The following is a 21796-nucleotide window of genomic DNA, read 5'->3' as shown; positions in this document are numbered from 1 at the left end:
GTTGTAAGATAGACAGCAACGATAATTGAAAACATTTTTCTTAATATTAATTTTGACTCATGTAACGTTATTATTGAGCACACGTCAGACTACTTTATGCTTCTGATGGAAATTTATATGTGTCGGCAAGCGACAATTCAAATCAAGACAACTAGAAGACTAGACACTGCATCTGTTCAGCTATTGAATGAACTGCTGCTTAAAATTGACCCCTCACCATGCTTCGCATGTGAGAATACAAATCAAGCTTCACATTCTTTTGTTCAAGAATTCATCAAAGCGCTCAATCTGGCTTGTCCTTTGTCTTTGACCCGTTTAAGACGTTACAATAGACCCAAACAGCCTTGGATTATAAGAAGACTACTAAGGTCAATCCAATTAAAGAACAGGCTGTATAAAAAATATTTGTCTCATCCAGATGAGATAAGTCAAGCTTCTTTTGAAGCGTACAAGAATTGCTTAATCAAAGCTCTTTTAATCAAGCTTAATCAAGAATGCTTTTATTGTACTGCTAAACAGCAGTACAATTAAAAGCATTCAATAATGTGCATGGATCTCCTAAGAAGGTGTGGTCATTAATGAATGATTGTATCCGCAAAAAAAAGATGAATTCTCTTCCTGATGAGACGATTACCCCGGATGGTATTACAGCTGTTAATCAACTTCGCCAAAATAGGTGAAAAGACCTCAGAACAGGCATGCATAAATTTAGCAACAAATTCTGCTGACTTTAAAAGTTTTTTACCCCCCTCTACTCATCGATCCATATTCCTCCCCCAAGTGTCATCTGCTGAATTGATGATGGTACCTCATCAATTCAAAAATGGACAATCAAGAGCTGACGGATCTTCTACGAATTTACTTAAATCGATTATGAATAGTATAGTTCATTTTCTTGTGCATATAATTAATCTTTGTTTCAAGAATGGTGTCTTTCCTTCTAGCATGAAGTCTACTCATTTAATTGCAATGCGTAAAGGGGGAGTTGTGAGTGACCCGTCTAACTATAGGCCTATATCTATCCTATCTGCTTTTGGTAAGACTATTGAATGTTGTTAGTTCGTGAGAATTGTTATTTCCTTGAAAAAATCGGATTTTTTTAGTAAGCTCCAATATAAATTGCACAAAGGCCATTTCACATAACATATTATTTCGGCAGTAGGCCCTTTTATACATGCAGCCTTGAATAAGGATAAAATCCCAGCTACTACATTTGTGGATATATAGAAAGCATTTGATACTATATGCCACATAATTTTAAATGAAAAATTGTCGAATTGTGGCATACGAGGTGAGGCTAATGCTTTAGCAATGTCATATTTAAAAGATAGAGTTCAGTGCATTGATGGAGGGAAATGTTAAATCATTGGCTTCAAATCAGCCGAATAATTTTGGGGTACCTCAGGGTTCAATTCTAGGCCCTCTTTTGTTTTTAATTTATGTTCATGATATTAGTAATTCAATTGCGGACCTGGGGCTGACCGCACTATTCGCTGATGACACAGCCTGTACTGTTTTGAGAGTTGATGAGGATAGTGTAAAACATAATTTAAATCTTGTATTTGATAAACTAGTAGCATGGTTTGTGGCAAATAGGCTAGCTTTGAATACTTCAAAAACTAAATTTATAGTATATTCACGTACACTACGATCCCTTCCAGGTCTTAATCTCATTAAGTCTTCTATGTCAAGTACAGAGATATCACGTGTTGATATTTTTTGTTACCTAGGTATACTGTTTAATTCGAATTAAGTTGGAAGCCACATATTAATAGTCTAAGATTGAAGCTTGGAAGGAATATAGGCATTATGCACCGTATGAAATTCGTTTTGCCTCTGGAAGCTATGCGTTCTGTTTATTTTGCACTTGTTCATTCTTACCTAAATTAATCCCTACATATTTACTTAAATACTTTTGGATCCCATTTTATTACACTCCAAAGACAACAAATTAAGGCGCTTCGCATTTTAAAAAACTTTCTTCCTTCCCCAGCATATCTTCAAAGCAAGTCCTTCACATAGAGCTGATATTATTTACTGATTCTTCGGGTTGAAAAAGCTGTTACTTTTCCTTTGTTCTTATTCAAAGTTAGGCACAATCTGTTGAAACTGCCTGACTATTTCTTTTTTATTGGTCTGTCCCTAATAGAAGTACCTTCTTCGTACCTAAATCGCAATACACATAAAATACACCAGCCATTGATCGTTTCAGAGAGGTTACATTTTGCTCTAATAAATTGTATGTTGCTGCATGGAACCAATACGAGTCTGCTTTTGATTTGTCCTTAGGAATTTCGAAAAATAACTTGAAGTCCTCCCTTTTGGATAGTTATTAGCTATTCTACTTTTTTGTTTATTATTATTATTATTATTAATTTTTTGCTTTGTTTTTGGATCTTTTTCTCGGGTCTTCATTTTCCTCTTGTTGTTTCATTGCTGGTTGAAAAAATTTAATTTTTGTTTGTTTGTTTGTTTATCGTCGGGTGGTATGTCTGTTATGGTGTGGTGAGTAATTACTGTTATGTTTTTTTCCCCTTCTTTTCTTCTTATTTTAATTTATCATCCATAAATGCCGTTATTTATTACTTTAGTTTTTTTATCTGTGCAAAACGAGCTTGTCTCTCTGCCAGATATTGGTATACATTGTATGGTATCTATGTATGATTTGAAAATAAATAAACCTGAACCCATATATATATATATATATATATATATATATATATATATATATATATATATATATATATATATATATATATATATATATATATATATCAATTTAAAGGGATATTTTGTCTTCAATTTTTAACACATAGAGCGTTATTTGCTGTAATAGAGTCTTGATAGAGTCGGGCCAACTGTCTTGCAGGCAGGCCCATCAATTTAACTTAAAACGAAGCTTTACCCTTGCATAGCTTGCTTAGTTATAAAGAATTCTGTTTGGTTTTAATATCATGAAAAATAACATACTGGGAGTCAGCAGTACGAAAAAGGAAGACAAGCAATGGCACTTCGGTATAAAATAGTAAAGGAATTTTTATATAGAGAAGCATTGAAATTGATAGCGGTCGACTTGGATCCCAGATGAAATTACATACTGGTTTCTCATAATTGTTATTATGCATCATTGAGGCCATAGCAACTTCTAAATATATTTTATAGGCCTGCCCTTTCTAGGCATTTCGTTTTCCCAAAATATGACCAATCAAAGTTCTGAAGCATTTTTTTTTAGAGAAGTTTAAAATTTATAGGTTCAGGTGCAACCACTACAGCGTATTGTCCCATTATCGAAAAATATTTGGACTTAATATAGTGCTATATTTTTGAAAGCAATCATCTCCTGGGTGGATTCGAAAGTAAGATATCGCTTAATTTGTTTTCCCTGTTATTCTGACTAATTCTTGCCTAGCTATAATCGAAAAATTTTGTGTTACTAGGACATATTCTCTGCTTGAATGGTTTCTCTAGCACTAGCTTTAGAGAAGGCAACAATTGATAAACCGAAGACAACATGGAAAGATTAAATCCAAAACCAAAAAGCGTAGCTTATTAATGAACACAAATCTTAAGCGATTTCTTGATGCAGTCCAATTTCTTTGTTAGGAAAAAAGTTTCAAACAGTTATAAAAAATCCCTTCAAATGCAAAGAGTGACAAACATCAAGGAATTACCCCTGAACTGTATTTTATATGCATAATTTGTCTGTGCTTCTAATATCTGTTTGAATTGATCAGCTAAATTAGCCCCCCCCCCCTATGAAAAAAAACTGCAACGCACAAACGAGCAATGCATGTTTTCTATAATGCTGAAGTATTCTTTGCGTCTCATGTATTGTTGTGAACGACAGGATTATTTGAGTCACAACTACTTACCAGAAATTCTACTCAGCTGGTCAAAACTTAAATATTCCATAGTGACACCGATAAAACGCAAGCTTTATTTTATTTTAGATTTTTTCTGGACAATAAAATGCAAATGAACATTCAAAGATACTAAATAGTCAATAATGTTTTTAGTTTGCGCTGTAAAAATAGCCCCGAAAACGCAATAAGTAAACCTAAAAAGTTATTTGACTCTACAAAACTGTTTCTAAAACGAAGTTTTCACAACTGTAGCAGCTTACACAGGTTTATTTAAAATGTACTAAGAGTTTTTTTTTAGAGTGGTGAACTAATCTGTTTTTAAATAAGGAAATGGTCATAGAAGTCCATAGTTTTGAAAAAAAAAAACAGTCAGCTTAACTTGTTCTCACTAAAGAAAAAAGTGTCGACGTAAACATTATAATTCTATGAGAAATAAACAAATAACTTGTTAATCATAAGTGTATCGCATGCCATAATATTTGGCTTTAAGACGAGGGAAATCTTCGGGAAGCTCATCTTGCTTGGGGGCATTCACAAATGGCTCTTCTTTTATTGCCGGGCGTGGTCTCTCAGTGTGATGAACCTTAGAGAGAAAAAAGAAATTTCAATTCCATTATGGTTTTTAACATTGTAAAGCTGAAATTCACTGAAATTCAACTAGTCCTTGTATTACGAACTGACACTGACTCTGGATAGTTATTGTCAGCTATATTACTTTACCATCCATTCAGCTGGTTATCACTTAATTTCCAAATCTAGCCACAAATTATCACGCAATTGAAGATGCTGGAAATCTTGCTATTGAAAAGAACCCCAAAATAACAGTCTCTGTGATAGAATATTTAAAAATACGCTAATTGACCACAATCAAATCAGTCAATTTTAAAGGTGGATTGACATAGAACAAGGCACCGTGAGATTGACAAAGACTCTTCTTACTATAAATGAGACTGTTAGAGAAGCCAAGAGTTAACACCACAGTCAGAGTTAAAGTATCGAAACGATGAGAGCGAGCCGTAATCATTTTTTTCCCCATATTCAGAAGGGCCAGCGGACTATGGATGTCGACTATTGTTAAATACCAAGACATACTGGAAGGGACACTTATTTATTTTTATTTTTAAACAAAAATTATAGTAAGCCAAGAAATGTGTCATTAATTTCTTTTGAAGTTAAAATGAAGAAAATTGGAAACTCTAAAATAAGAAAAAAGAAAAAAATAATTACCAAATATTAAACTTAATTGGACTACAGTCCAGTAAATAACCAACCTGATCCGGAACAATAAGAAAAGCAACGATTTCTGAAGTTTATAGATTAAAAAATACTTCTGTTCTAAATATATAAGGCTTGTTAGGCTACTTTTATCAGAAAATTATTACAGAAAATATCAAATGTTTGCAATTCTAACTTTTCCAGAAATATAAGACTTCAAGGAAGGGGGGGAGGGAGGGGCAAAATGGGAGTAAACAATGAACAAAATAGAACATGGACTTCTTAGAGTGAATTTTCTTCCCTATAAGTTCTCTCCGGCTATAAAGCGCTGGAGTATATAATGTTGTATGTGCTTTTATTGTTTAGAAATAAGTTAACAAAAAGTAAAATATTCAGAAATTTGTGCCGAACCTAGTTGGATAGCTGTTCATGAACTCGAGAGGTCAGGCAAACTAAAAAAAAAAAAAAGAAAAAAAAAAAAAAAAAAAAAAAAAAACAGGGACACTAAAATGAAAAAAACCCCAAGCGTGCCAAAAAAAAAAAACTTTTTCACGTTGCCATCCCCCACTACACTTTACCGTCACGAGAATTTTGGATAAAAGTTACCAACTTAGAATTAGCTTTTTCCACGCCGGCTGGCGCACAAGGGGAGACCAACGCCTCCCCAATATGACCTATAGAGAGCTTACGAGGGCCACTTGTCTTCCAAAGATGTTCCCGTCGGTGCAGAGTTCTTCTCTAGGCATCAGCTAAGAGTCGCTTTGTACCACCCACGTCTTCTAATCTCTGGGCAAGGGCACCAGACATCAAGGTGGAGCCTACCATCACACAAAACGAACCATGTAGCCCAAATACCACCATCTATTACTAAGGATTTACTGAACAATCAGTGGTTGCTTTGCCATTCACGCATGGAGGTTTTGGTAATTCTGTCAAACTAGTAAATTCCCAGGATTCGCCGGAAGGAGCCATTTTCGAAATCTTCAGTTCGTTTCTCCTGCTATTTTGTCAGTGCCTATGTACAGCACCCGTACACTAGTACATACAGTTTTAAAGTATATAAAGTACATAAAGCTTGAGCTTTAAAGTGTATGCAGAAATTTTCCACTTTTCATAGCTTAGTAAAACATTGCCTGCTCGTCACTGCTCATCCGAACCGACATTCAGTGGCCGCCATTGTTTTTGCGGTTTTGCACATGTTTTTCGTCTCTTGGGTACTCGACAGACAACCCAATTCGTCTGGCAGTTTTTGAAAGTTTTGTGAATCTTTAATAAACGTCTTCCCTCAGATAAGAAAGGAGCAGAATGTCCTCAGAAGAGTCACCAGTAAAGATAATACGGCTTTCATGCAATTGTATCACTCCAGAAAAGCGACATGTCCGAAGTAAATAGTCAATTACAATCGTGAAGAGCAGAGGGGACAGGATACATCCCTGAAGCCCTCCGAAAAGGACCTGGATCCTTTCCATCAGGTCTCCACTATCGGTTCCGATAGCATCTACATGGTCCTTATATAAAGCAACAATACTACTAACAATCTTGTCTGAGGGTCATGGTCTTGTAATATCCTCCTTAGTGATTCCCTTTGTACACAATATTAATATTTCAATCTGCCACTCGTTCGATTCTTCAATTGATGTTCTTGAACTAAATATCAGATCAGCACAAGATCTGTCTGGCCGAAAACCATGTTGTTCATCCTCCAGGATCTCTTCAATTCTTGACTGAAAAAGATTCAGGATTACCTGGCGAAGGACTTTAAGTTAACTTTTCTTTTGACAAAAGAACATGGAGTAGAGGTCAGAAGATCAATAAATGGTCTACGCTTATACTCTAACCGCAAAAATTTGGCTACAACTTGCCAAAGATCCTTGTCAAAGCTGATATTTCATTGAAACAATAATTGAATTCTACTGCACGATCCCTTTTGCCAATCGCCTTTCAGTTTTCCATTCTCATTTACATCCTCTGTCACTGCCAAATCTGTGGCAATGCTCCATAAGCACGGGTCATTCACAAAGAGTTACTATCTTTCAATTAAAAATCCGTTAAAGAACACCGTTATGATGACGATCAATCTTCTAAGTTATTTTGCTGTTGATTTACATCAAATGACCACCAAGAAAACTCTGCAGAGCTTTATTTGGCTTTTTACATCTACCAAATCAAAATCCCGGGCTTGGACTGAAAGTAGATGTAAAGGGATGTGAAAGAGGACCATTTCTTCGTCTGCATGTTAGTATAATCAACCAGTTACTTACGTTTATGCTACTATATGGCATCACTGTGCTACAAAGAAACAATATTGCTTTTGTAGTAGTTATTTTTTTTTAAACTTTGATCAGCTGTCTGTAGTGCGGTAATGATAAGACATGGAAATTCAAAGATTTTTTCAGGTATGGGGATGGTGAAACAGAGAAAAGAAGTTCCTTTGAAGTTTGGAAAATTTCCCGCGTATTTCTGAAAAATTGAATTTCTTCTATCTCTTAAATAATATAAACAATAAGCAAAACGAAACTGTCCTGACCTAATACTTTTAGGAATCATTTTACACTGCACTCGTGTGGAGCATAAGATTATCTCATTCGAAAGCTGAGATAGAAAATTCCTATCTCTTCTAGATTTCTAGGAAATGATTCCGGAAAGATTAATCTGAAGATCTTTGTGAAACTCCAAATGTGTTTTTAATGATATTTTCAATTTTGATTGAATTCTCTGAAATTTATGCATGCTCTTAAGGATCGGATCAAATTAGACTACAACAAGTTGCGATTGACTACTAAGTGAAACGCAGGGATGGGATGAGGGAGTTGCCAGAATCCTGTCCCTTCCACACCTACCAGAAGGGGTGGTCAGATCCCAACCAAATTTGACAGGAAGTAAAGTTAACCTTAGAGCTAATTTTATCAGACAATCTAGCAAAAGGGGCTGTCGAGTCTAAATCAAACTTTGTGGATAGAAAGAGCAAAGGGTCAGTCAATCCCTAAGGGTGGCTAGACACATGTCATTTTCGGCAGGGAGGGGTTCCATTAGTTTATCCACCAGATTAGTTCACCCATCATTAGACCATCCACTAGAAAAGACGGTCGGGTCTCAACCAAAATTTTTGGTAAGTAAAAGCTAGTTTCTAATCATACCTTTTGGGAATCAGGGCCAAATTTTATTTTGTGAGGGAGGGAAAGGGGAAGAATTCCTAAAATTTTGTCATCAGGACATCTAGCAGAAGCGGTTATCAGATCTCAACCGAACTTGGTTAGAAATGAGAGTTTGTGTCCGAACCATGTCCTTTGGGGGTCAATATACATCCAAGACTTCTGTGCGGGAGGGGGGGGTCCAAAACTCCAGTTCTCACAATCTGTACCCAAACGGGTTATTGAATGTCAACCAAATTTAGTAAGAAGTAAGAGCATGTATTTTAGTTGTTTCTTTTGGGGGTTCTTACCCGATCCAGCCTAATTGGGAGAGGAGCTATATAAATACTTGTCATTAGGACATTTACCAGAAGGGGTTATTGGATTTTAAAGAAACCTGGTTTGATATTGGAGCTGATGTCCTAATTATAGTTCTTAGAAGTGAAGATATAAGTGAAGTGAAGATTCGACTTTATAAGAGGTTATAAAGGGAAGGGTTTCTTTAATTCTTATAGCCAAAACATTTAGCAGAAGAGGTTATCGAATCTTAACCAAACTTGGAACAACGTAAGAATAGATATCCTGATTGTACAGTTGGGAGATGTGCAATCATAGTTAGCTCCATAAGGGAGGGGGGTCTAAATATTTGTCCTCACGACCAGCCTTAACAGGTTGTCAGATCTCAAACACACATGGTGGAAAGCAAAAACAAGAGTCCCTAGATTCTTGTCAGCAGGATATTTCCCATAAGGGAATGTCGGATCAGAAAGAAACTTGGAAAGAAGTAATAACGAATATTCTAATTTTGACTTTTGAGAATCCGGGTTCAATTCGAACCTACTCAACCCCGGGCTTTTACGGGGAAGGGAAAGGGAGGGTGTTCTCTAAATGATTTTTATCAAAATAATCGTCCGAAAGGTTTGTCAGTCAAAATTAACCTAGTCGAAATTAACATTTCACACGCTCTTGTGTCCTTATGAAATCAAGGGACTCGTTAGACCTCTTTGGAGGAGGATGAAGGGCAACCCTGAACTTTCGTCGTAAAGACATCAGATTCAGATCTGAATCTGTCTGAAAGGGTTGACATATCTCAACCTAACTCAGTGGGGTTAAGACCTAGTGTTGTAATAGTGCCTTTCGGGAGAGTAGTCCCATTTCAAATCTCTGGGGGCAACGAGAAGGAGAGAAAGAGGGAGAAAGAGAGAGGGGGGGTTCCAAAGTTCTTGTTTAAACAGGTATACTGCTGAGTAGCTGGTGTGGGAAGTAAGATCTGGTGTCTAGACACTATCAAACCTCTATAAAGCAGAGAGGGTTCTTAAGTTATCGTCATGTGAAACACAGACACTAGCAGCAGAGTTTGCTCAATCTCTAAAAAACTTGACAAAGGGTACTAGCTATTGTCCTGGTTTCACTTTGCGGAGGGTGGGGAGGGGGTGCATTCACCAAAAGATACCGTAGGAAGAGGTATAAAATCTCTCTTCATCTTCCTAATTACTAGGGGCTCTCTGAATTCACTAAGGAAAAACCTGTTCAACAGCTGCGGTTATGGTCTTGCATGTCTGCGCTCGATAGGAGTTCCACCCGATCCACATCCATAAGAAGGGTCTATATGATTACAATTAAATTTGATAGTAATTAGTAGCTGGAATTTTTTGCACCTTTAGACGGTTATGACAATAGATACTTTCACTTGTGTTTTCCCGTAACTGTGATTTATGGGTCAGAGCTGTTGCGATCCTTTATGGGACCTTGGCCTCGGAGGTATGATATTTTCCAAATTGATAGTATGAGATTTTTTAATTAGATAATAAGCTCATTAAAAAAACAACAAAACAACAACAACAATTTCCCACTCACCTTAGCTTCACAGAAATATCCGTAGTAGGGTCGCTCAATTTGCATCTTTTCCAGGATGCACTGATCATAAACTCCTTGGGTTTTACGACACCTATAACAGGAAATAGAAATTTTTCAAAAAAAAAAACTTTATTGACAACAGCAGGAATTGACAGATTTCCTGACTACTAACATCACTTAGATTTCTCTGCCTAATTGGTCAGTTTCAAAATTTGCTTCTCAGAAAAATTCGAGTCGGCCAAATAAAAGAAGTATAAGAGATGAAAGAATCCACCACCGATTCTTAAAGGCCTCCCAACCATCTGAAAAGGAAGCTTATATTTTCTCATAAACGATATTTTGGGTGTAAGTAATATCTCCACCATTTGGCCATGTGGTTGAAGGTTTATACAATACCACTCTTTGGTACTTGAAAGTATATTCGTTGGAAATTGTTTACATTTTGGTAAATTAATAATTTTTGCCACTCACTAATAATTTCTCTGGCGTTCTTGTTGTGGCAAGTATCTTTGTGACATCTAGTTCTTAGAAAATAATCGAAATACAACTTTTTAAGTCATTGTTAACACTGCTTTAATATTTTTCATCTATTTGGATTTTAAAGAGGAACATTAAAGCTCATAACTAAGTACATCCTGATTTATGTAATACTAAAACATTTAAAAACACGCTTTGTTTTTCTATACGATTTGAATAAAAACAAAACTCTCTGTGCTTTTGCACAACGTGTCAACATTTGAGATACACTGATATTTTTTTTTATATTAAATTACCCATGTCTACTAAGTATATTCAAAAAAAAAAAAAAAAAAAAAAAAAAAAAAAAAAAAAACTTTTCCAATGAAATCGGATCTTTTCAACTATAAGAGTGCAAAATGAAAAACTAGAAACTTGGAACTGCGTAGATAACCGTTTTTTCATTTTTCTGACTAATCTGACTAATACGTTTTCAACGGCTCAGTTGAATTATCTCAACGTAGCTGTTGCGCTGTCACGAAGCAAGTACTTAAAGTATAAATAAGATAAAATCTGATGAAAAACACAAATACGGCGGCTTTTGCGAGAAAAGGTGGGAGTGGGTAAACCTAAGGATAATCTATGCGTCAAACAAAACAAAAGGAAAACAAATATTTCGTTTGTACTATTTTTTTTTTGGCAAAAGTATTCTCAAGGAGGCAATTCGAATTGAAAATTTAAGTAAACTTTCTTGAAAATTGGTGTTAAGTTTCTAGGAATAGATCCAATTTCGTCTCTTCTGGTGGCTGAATGCAGGACAATAAACAACAGAGGCAAGGAACGGGGGATTACAAGCAAACTTTAAGAGAAATGTTCCAATCGTGGTTCTGGCTCGACGAATGCATTAAAGTTGAGGAAGTGAAACTGTATTTCTATCGATTGCCAACCCTATCGTTTTTCTCCTTTTTCCATCGCATATCATTTATGAATAAAGTAATAAGTGGTCACTGGGTGTGATTTCTCATCCACACTGTTACTCATTCAAAAAATAAAGGAAAAGGGAAAGCTCTTTACTTTTTATTTTTTACCTCTGGCGGACATTAATAATTCAGCTGTCATAAATCGTTCAAATCTCAACATTCTTACGACTTATAAGAGGATTATTTAATAATAAAATCAATGTCTTATTCTCACATTACAAGATATCACCAACGTATTTAGGAGTGTTTGAATGTAATTCAAGGCAGAAAAAATTTGACAATAATATTAAAGATAACACCCAGAAGTGAATTCGTCAGAATGAACCTGGGATTACGGCAGGATTGAATCTACCCAAATAGGCAATATACATTTATGCATGCAAATTTTTGTGGGTCTATCCTCTTTAGAACGGCCCTCCTCTTTCCTGAGACAATTTCTAACAGGGGCGGATCCAGGATTTTTTTAGGAGGGGGGGGGCAAAATAGGTTGACCCAATAAACTTGGGTTGGGAGCAAGTTTAATTAACGCAAACTTGCGTTAATTAGGTAAATTACACTACTTTAGACTACGTTAGGGGGCGCGTGCCCCCCTCGGCCCCCTAGATCCGCCACTGATTTCTAAGTGTTGTGAAACCAGCCCCAAGACAAACCTTGTGATCTAATAAACTTCAAATGTTATTTCCTAAAACAACAAGTAGACTATCTTTTTTTCCGTTTTAACATGACACAAAATACTCATTACAATTCAGTCTCTACCTCGGCAATAGAAGTAGCTTGTTTCTTTTTTTATTACATTCCTAATACAGGCTACAAACGGCAAAACTAATCCCACAAAGATTTAGTGACAGTCTTTCCACGAGGCAAAACACATTTTTATTTACCTGACAAAAGCGAAAACAGCACAATCTTATTTTTCAAATGAGAAAACAAACCTACTTAAGGTAGATTATTAGCCTAAATGAGAAGCAATCAACTAAGAAAAAACGATTAACTACACGGAAATGAAGAAGGAACTGCTTGGACTTGGGCGAATTAAATAACAAGATTCCTTTAAATACAAGAAAACTAAGATGATACAGAATTCGGCGCTTTTCGGACATTATTTGTGTTGGATTTCTTTGCAAAGACTGTTTTCCATTTATGGATTTTTTTTCCTTTTACATTTTGCACATGTAAGATATTCAAAACCTCAACTTTTTAAGTATTTCACCTATTTGCATTTCAAGAATGTAAAGGCTCATTGACAATAATATTTTTACTAATGCTCAGGTTCAATTAAAAAACATGTTTTTCAGATCATACTAAATGCATCCACATTTAGGTTTAGCGAAAAACCATGCACAACAGATTTGAAATTAGTTTTAGTTGGCCAGAAAGAACATTTTCAAAGACATTTTGATTGGCTAGTATCCTTGCATAAATTAACACTTAAATTTGGATTGATAGCTTTATGTCACAGCAGGGTAAAAAAAAAAAAAAAAAAAAAAAAAAAAAAAAAAAAGTGTTGGTGTTATTAAAATCCCATTTTGAACGAGCCTCCCGTCTGTCTTACTCTTTACTATATGTTTACTGCTGAGATGTCTTTCCTTAGCCCCCCCCCCCGAGAAAAATCATGACTTATGAAATTTTGTAATTATCTGAATAACCACGGTAATGTTCTACCCCCTCCCCCCCACTCTTGTGGAAAAATATCTTTCGACACTCTTACTACCTATCACTGGGGATTCTCTCCATTTCAGAAGGATGAAAGACTACATAAGTAAATAGACATTAAAGATAATACAATCAATGAAATTAGTGGATCTGCATTTGCTGTTAATCCCTGTTGCGAAACAAGGCTTTCATGCAGGAAAAGCTGTTTTGCGTTTTGCATCAGATTTCCTGTTTCCTTAATACCAAATTAATATGACACCGTTTAAAGGATAAAAACATTTGTAATTCATGTCGTATATAGGATAAAAACATCTATAATTTAATACAGGATAACACACATTAAACTTTTCAGAAAAAACTTATTTTTACCTGTCATAAGCTATCAATGAGAAAAACATTGAACGGCACTCCAAGGAAGATTTGCAACTTTCACATTTCCGTGTCATTTCAATCAAATGTTTTGCTTTTGCAACTTGTGTTTAAACGCAAGCAACAAAAGGATTTAGTATGCGCAGTGGTGTGATTTTTCCTTATGCATGCTGTGCGAAAGCAGGATGAAACTGAAAGCATCTGCAGGGTTGCCACTCAGCAGGTTTTTTTTGTTACCAATTTGGGTGGGAAACTAGTGTCACTTTCGCATTAAAAGTGTCATTTTCCAAAAATTTGTCGCTCGCGCTGGTATTAATGAGCTTTTCAAATTTAAAATAGGGTCGTTCTTTTACTCATCTTTGTGCTAAAATCTTACATCTTTTGACAAAAAATGCTTAAAAGTGAAATCTTAGCACTAAGAACTTACATCTTATAGTGTTCTTTTGTAAACGTCTTCCATCATTCTGATCTGATCAGCGGTCTAACGACTATGATGAGAATATCATCAAAGTTCTATGTACATAGTTCAAAGTTATATTTAAGATCTTAGTACAAAAGAACGGCCCTAATATTGGCCAATCCGCTTGGGATCACCCCCGCGCGGTTTTCCGCATCTTTAAATTCTCCAATATAAAAAGTCGGCTCTAATGCCATCTATCAACTATAAAAAAGTAATATTGATTTTACTTAGGTGGCGCTGATTCTCCGCTTTGCGCAGCACTTCCACTCTTGTCAACTTTCCAGCCCTCTCTAAAAACCCGATAAAACGCAAATGGTGTTTACTGTATAAAATGGGAATTCATTCCACAGAGTACTTTATTCTTTTTTTTCTGAGTAGTCTTTGCTCATAGCGTGAAAAAGGAACGAAAAAATAAAAAAGGAAAAGCCGTCAGCTTTTTTTCTTTTGAAAAAAAACTGAAGAAAGGGACAGCAATACTCGTCTACATTGAGACGTTTTCACTAAGTTTTTCCACAAAATGGACTATCTTGATTATTACAGTGCGTTTGGGTACTTGAAACTTTTCTTTTCTCCGTAAATATTGAAGAGAATGCCACGAACATAGATTGCAGCTATTATACAACTAATAGACGATCAAACACTAACTCTTTCAAATAATTTATTTGGCAAAAACATTAGGATACCCTTCTGCTGACGTATATTGGAGACAAAACTTAAGGAGCATATGACTTATTACACTCAAAAGTTTGTGACCAGAAAAAACGTAAAAGGAGGAAGTGCGTCTAAATTCAATCTATGAAACAATGCAACAAACATTTAACATCGCCAAGGGTTTAAAGAATAAATATAACAATTCCAAATGGGAATGTTGCTTTTCTTACTCTTTTCTTCTTTGAATTGCGTTCAATCCTCAACTTGTACTACATAAAATTGGATTTGGTCCCGCTAAAAAATTGCGACCTGTTTTGCTGTTTCATCATCTACGAGCCTACGAATTATTGCAAAATTACGAAATAGTGGACTAAAAATGACTTCAATAAGACAGCTATATCATTTAATCTGTTTATCACAACCTGAATAGAACTAGTTTCACGAGAACTGCCGCCACTCCCTGTAAATTTTTCTTTCCGATGTCTCCAGGGACTAGAGCATAGGAACAGTCAACGAGCATTTTAAGTATCAATATGAAAGTACCTTTCTAATAAAAAAACGAGCATTTAGAGTATCAGTAGGAAAGCACAGTTACAATAAAAAATAAGTGGGAATGAAATAACTAAAATGAGAAAGTGCGTTCGAATTCAATTTATGTAACGATGTAACATAATTTAAGTAAGAAAAAAAAAATTAGATTGTAATTTTGATAATGATTGCATTGGATTTAAGATAGTGGAAGTTTTGTATCATTTTTGTTTTTAGTATGATGGTTATGTATGGCCATTCATTAGTGGAAGTTTTGTATGATTTTGTTTTTAGTATGATGGTTATGTATGGCCATTCATTCGTTAATTGCCAATGATTCAAAGAAGAAATATGAAAAATATGAACGGAAATGTTAGAGCGCATTTTTGCGTCACTGGTCCAGTCACTTGAGAGGTCACTGAATATTCTTGCGGGACACCAGTGAGCTCAGTGGATGTTTTTGCGTCACTGGGTCATTGTGTGATGTCACCAGTGAGCTTTTCAGTCACTGGGCTTCAAGAGCTCTAGTCACTGAAATCGATGAAAAGACGCGTAAAGTTAAGCAGTCATTGGCCCAGTAACTGGTTAACAAAATAACGGCTATTAACATAGCGGCACAACAATTCGCTCTTAGCTTTTCTTGCTCTTTTCTTCTTTGAATTGTAGCCGACCCTCAGCTGATAAAACATGAAAACTGGATTCGGACCCACTCAAGAATTGCAAACCGCTTGGCTGCCTTATCATCTACGAAACCAACAAATTATTGCAACAACACAAAATAGTTGAACGAAACAACTGAAAACAATTGAAGGCTTCTCCACCACAATGCAGTTAACTGTGTGTGTCTGTCCTCTTCATTGCTAAGTATTTCGTACCGAAGATCACTGGGTATGACTAATGTGATGATGATGAAGCAAAAAATTTATGATAAATGTGATAGAGCATTAGCATAGTAATAGAGCGTTTCTGAATCTTAAAACAGAGAGATGGAAAAAAGCAAGAAAAAAAGATATCGATGCATATCTAAATTGACAGTTTTCCTTCCGGTTTCTTATCTGAATTTTTTTTTTGTTGCCACTTTTTTTAAAAAGTGCCAAAAGTGGCACGAAAGTGTCACCGATGGCAACCCTGCGCATATTTTCGAGTCCAAGTGGAGTAAAACCAACTATATTTTCCTGCCGCCGCCGTTACATTCAATATATGAGAATTTCGCTAAAATTTAGGCAAAGGGTTTTCTTTCGAAGTTTTAATTGAAATAAGGATTTTTGAAAGTATTATTTACATTAATAATAAACGCAAAACGACTAAAATATTTTGTATGAGACGATGGCAATTCATGACTTCGATATACAGCCTACAAGTCTTTGACAGGTCTACAAGTCTTTGTACTTTGACATTCCTCGCATTTCTCCGTTACCATACTCTTTCTTCATCTTATTGCTTAAAGATTATACTAGGGCAACTTTTTTTCCAGCATATCCATGTTACCGAGTTATTAAGAATCTTATCTTAGTTCCTAGCAGCAGCATAACTAATATCCCTCACTGTCTCAAATGTAAGAAATCCTATAGCTTTTCTTCCTTCTGAATGTCGGTGGGGATCCTGTCGGAGGAAAAGTAAACTTTCCTGTCTATATAGTCCCTAGGAAAATCATCCGTTCACGTTTAAAAAGACTAAATTATAATATCAATTTTTACTAAAACAAAACTAAGGAAAAAAGTCATTCGAAGTGGATAAGAGTTACTGGGAAAGGAATAATGCCCCACAAGTATTTAAATAACCATATTGCAGTGTTACATTGCAATACTTTTCTTTGGAAAGCTTTCTTTTATATATATATATATATATATATATATATATATATATATATATATATATATATATATATATATATATATATATATATATAATTATATTGTAATTTTTTGGATTATAAGTGAATGGGTGGCCGAAATGTTTCCAATGACAGATATATACAGGGGGAGGGGGCTGTATGGGACCCCTCTCCCGCGAAGAACATAATAGAGAAACTACAATGTTGCTTTACATTCAGATGGATTAAGGCACTTCTGACACAAAGGGAAACTTTCTCAAACCAGTACAATCCCCCACCTGGAAAAATATTGCAGACGCGCTTTAAATCTTAACATTTTGGCCTAATACAGACTTTAAGCTATTAAAATTTTGAGTCGCAAAGCTAATAGAAAAATACTGGTACTAATGCATTTACACAAAGGGGATAGAGAAAATCATTTATCCCTCCCCTAGATTTTGGAAAATACTGTTTTTGGTAATTCCATTGAGAAATATCGTTTTTGGTATGTTAATTGAAAAAAAAAAACATAAAATTACATCTAGATATTTAGAAATAGTTTTTGCCCTCCATCCTCTCTACATTTTCATGGATTGACGCAACTGAATTACAGTATTAAACTACTGAACATACAGATATGCAGAAAGTAAATTTAGCAAGCCGAGTTTAACAAAGGGTACGCCGTGTGATAAAACTAATGTTTAAACCTCCCTTGGAAATTTTCCTACCCCGAGGCGATTTTTTTGGTCAAGCCAAGTCTAACAAAATCATAAGATGGCTTACTTTGTGTTTTAATTCATTCTAGACTATTACACGGGATAGTAGTTCCCATGGTATTCAAAGCCGCTTTAGCCAGTCGTTCGAGGAAGGCCTTTCAGAAAAAAAGAAAAAAAAGAAATAGAAACAGCTGTATCTATAAACACATTGGTCTCTGTTATCATAGGCAGCGCAAAAGCGCTGCCTAAGTAAAGAGCGACGTGGGCGCAATGTATTATTTATTTATTATATTTTTTTTTGTTTAGACCATGGCACTTCGTATCGAAGAAGTTGACGTAAAAAATACGATAAGGCCTCATTCGCTTGGAACTTGAAAGAGCTACGGCCCTTTGAATGGTCAAAAGTGATTGGACGGCAACTATCACCCCTCACAAGCCCACCATTTCCCCAAACACATTCAATCAAAATTTTGAGGTAGCCATTTTGTTCAACATAGTTGAAAGATCCGGAAATTGTGTCTTTGAGGATGACAACCCCCCTCCCATCCCTCAGGGCACGGGTTGTAAGTTATAATCTGGGGGCATTTAAGGTTTATATAGAAAGGGTGATCGTAAAAACTTCGGAACTGGGTCACTGGATCGGTAATAAGAAGTTCTAGTGCCCTCTTTAAGATTCAGAGTGATCAGAAGGTGAATACCCCCCCCCCCAGACTTCGTATTTTCCCGAATTGTATATGATACAAATTTTAAGATGGCCATTTGTTGTCGTAGAAACTTCTAAAAGGGCTTAATAGGTTGGAAATTGAAGTAGCTAGGGTCCCTTTTAATAGTCGAAAGTAATTAGAAGGCAACTAACCCCCTTCTTATGCCCATCATTTCCCCAAACACATCCAATCAAAATTTTGAAATAACTATTTTGGTCAACGTAGTTGAAAGGTCTGGAAATTATGTCTCTGAGGATGACAACTCCCTCACAGCCCTCAGGGCAAGGGTAGTTATGCCCTGGGGGCATATACAGTTTGTATAGAAAGGATGGTTGTAGAAACGCCGGAATGGGGTTATTGGATTGGGAATCAGAGGGTGGATACCCCCCCCCCCACACCTCATATTTTCACGAAATGTGTTTGATAGAAATTGTGAGATGGCCATTTGTTGTCGTAGAAACTTCGAAAAGAGTTCATTCAATTGGAAATTGAAAGAGCTACGGCTCTTTTTAATAGTCGAAAGTCATTGGAGGGCAGCTCATGCCCACAATTTACTCAAACACATCCAATCAAAATTTTGAGATAGCCATTTTGTTCAACGTAGTTGTTGGAGCCGGAAATAATGCCTTTTAGGATGACAGTCCCCCTACAGCCCTCAGGACAAGGGTTGTAAGTTATACCCTGGGGGCATATAAGGTATATACAGAAAGGGTGTTCGTATAAACTTCAGAGGGGGAGCATTGGATTGGCAATAAAAAGCTCTGTTGCCCTTTTTAAGATTCAGAGTGATCGGATGGTGGATGCCCCCCCCACGCACCTCATATTTTCCCAAAATGCATCTGATATAAATTTTGAGATGGCAATTTGTTGTCTTAGAAATTTCAAAAAGAGCTCATTCAATTGGAAATTGAAAGGGCTAGTCCCCTTTTTAATAGCCGAAAGTGATTGGAGGGCAACTAGCCCCCTCCCACGCCCACCATTTCCCCAAACCCATCCGATCCAAATTTTTAGATAGCCATTTTGTTCAACGTAAGTGAAGGGTCCTGAAATTATGTCTTTGAGGATGAAACCCCCCCCCCCCAGAACCCTCAGGGCAAGGGTTGTAAGTTATGCCCTGGGGGCATATAAGATATATATAGAAAGGGTGATCGTATGAACTTCGGAGGGGGCTCACTGGATTGGTAATCAGAAGTTCTAGTGCTCTTTTTAAGATTCAAAGTGATCAAAGCGTGGATACCCCTCCCCATAACTCGTACCGAAAACAAAATACGCTTGAAATGTTTTGACCTTTCTTACTTTCATAAATGAAAAATTATCAAAACCTTAACGAAGAAATATCAATATATCTCAATTTAACTGACAATCCACGGTAATTTGGTTGTTTTTGGTTTTTTTTTTTTTTTAAGTAAAGCGCAAATTGTATTCTGATCTTGAGAAGGCATAGGGGTTATCAGCCCTACCCATGTTAATTTTGCTCGTTTTGAGTATGACTTGGTTATTTATTGCAATTTCTGTTCGTTTTGAGTTTCATTTATTTTCTTTTATAGTGAATTCTGGTAGTTTTACACTTGGAAGATTATTTTACTCTATTTTTGCTCATTCTTGGCTTAATGAAGCGCTTTCAGTCCGATCTTATTTGAAATTTTAGTTCTAGCCCTTTCAATCTGACATGAAAATAAAGTTAGTTAATAAGAACCTGTTTACATATAACCATCAAAACTAGAAAGAAACCCCAAGAATTTGACCAAAAATAAAATTTTAAATACTATGGTAAACATTTCTCATACAAATAGTAAAATTCCCAAACACATCTTTTGTTTTCGCATTTTTTGTCGGAAACTAGTGAACATACTGAAGACAAGATAAAACAAAATAAAAGTTGGAATTATCTTAGATTGTCAGAAAAGAAAAGAAACTTATAACTCACGGAGCAAATGCCATATTATGACTAGATTTATCCACACAATTTGCATAGGCTGTAAACTCTTCAGTACAGTTCTTTTTTAGAAGTTGAAAGAACTTCATAGCACAAGCAGTTACGGCCTTCCCTTCATTCAAACATTTCCTAGGATCTTTCAGCTCGTCACGACACAGCATGAATTCCTAAAAAAAAGTAAAAAATAACTAAATAAAGTCAAACTGGTGTAAAACCAAGACTAGGTGGAGACAGAGCTGCCACCTGTCCTTATACAACACGATCATCACTGCCATGGACCTTCTTGCCCCATTATAGTGGAAAGACCCGATTTGCTCTGATTTTACAAAACACTTTTCCAAGCTTGATTCAAGTACTATAGTAACATCACAGTGGAAAGAGTTATGAATTATTTCTGAGACCACACTGGCTAATCATGACAAAAAGAAAAAATAGTAAAGTTCGATTTTTTTTATATTATCCTTGGATTTTCATAAGTAATTTTTATTTTATTATCGTGCACTGAGGACGGTTAAGCGGAGGTCTTGACCGAATATTTGCATTTTAGTCTACATTTTTCACTGGTTCGTATAATCCTCATTTTTGTCTTCTTTTCTCTTCACTTTTTGCTACGGGCTCCCGGTACACACACACACACACACACACACACAAACACACACACACAAACACACACACACACACACACACACACACACACACACACACAAACAAAAACACACACACACACAAACAAAAACTCCAAAAAAAACACACACATACACCCATACACTCACAAACAGTAAAACACATATACCGTAATAGACACACATACACACACATAGACACACATAAACACACAGACACACACACACACACACAGACACAAACATACACACAATTACACACACATAAACAACCATACAAACACACACAATAACATAAACTAACATCCTCAAAGATACAAACACATAGACAAAAATAAAAACTCATACACACACATTCACAATCATACACACACATTTACTAACATACACACACATACTCTCCAATACACACACATCCAAACACATACACACACATCCACACACATAAAATAACATACACACACATCACATAACCACACAACAACTACAATAACATACACACAAAGACAAACACAAACACACAAACACACACACATACACACAAATACACACACATACACACACATAAACACACATAAACACACAGACACACTAATACACACACATACACAGAAATACACACACAAACACACAAATAAACACAAAAACACACACATAGACACACATACACACACATACACACACAAACACACACATACAAAAACATAGAAAATAATACAAACTACAACTATAACAAACAAACTCTTAAACAAAAATACTCTACCATTATGAATCTTTCAAACTAAAAAAAACACAAAAACACACATACAAAAACATACACACACATACACACACATACACA

General features: G+C 35.8%; 1 protein-coding gene across 1 annotated transcript in view; it reads right to left on the bottom strand.

The window, feature by feature from the left end:
• Positions 1 to 4266: 4266 nt before the first annotated feature.
• The window catches only part of ND-19 (NADH dehydrogenase [ubiquinone] 1 alpha subcomplex subunit 8), an 85735-nt gene continuing 68205 nt past the window's right edge, over positions 4267 to 21796 (bottom strand). Inside the window, exons 2-4 of the mRNA XM_089088883.1 lie at positions 20324 to 20499; positions 10067 to 10157; positions 4267 to 4446 (exon numbers count right to left, since the gene is read on the bottom strand). Of these exons, the coding sequence (XP_088945009.1) occupies positions 4312 to 4446; positions 10067 to 10157; positions 20324 to 20499 (402 nt within the window). The 3' untranslated portion in view covers positions 4267 to 4311. The remainder of the gene's footprint in view (positions 4447 to 10066; positions 10158 to 20323; positions 20500 to 21796) is intronic.

The sequence above is a fragment of the Artemia sp. Qi Xiang Cuo genome, chromosome 5 (assembly GCF_049724085.1).
Source record: "Artemia sp. Qi Xiang Cuo chromosome 5, ASM4972408v1, whole genome shotgun sequence".
NCBI classification, from domain to species: Eukaryota; Metazoa; Arthropoda; class Branchiopoda; order Anostraca; family Artemiidae; genus Artemia; species Artemia sp. Qi Xiang Cuo.
The sequence above is the reverse complement of the archived record's forward strand: the minus strand, read 5'-3'. Positions and strand labels throughout refer to the sequence as shown.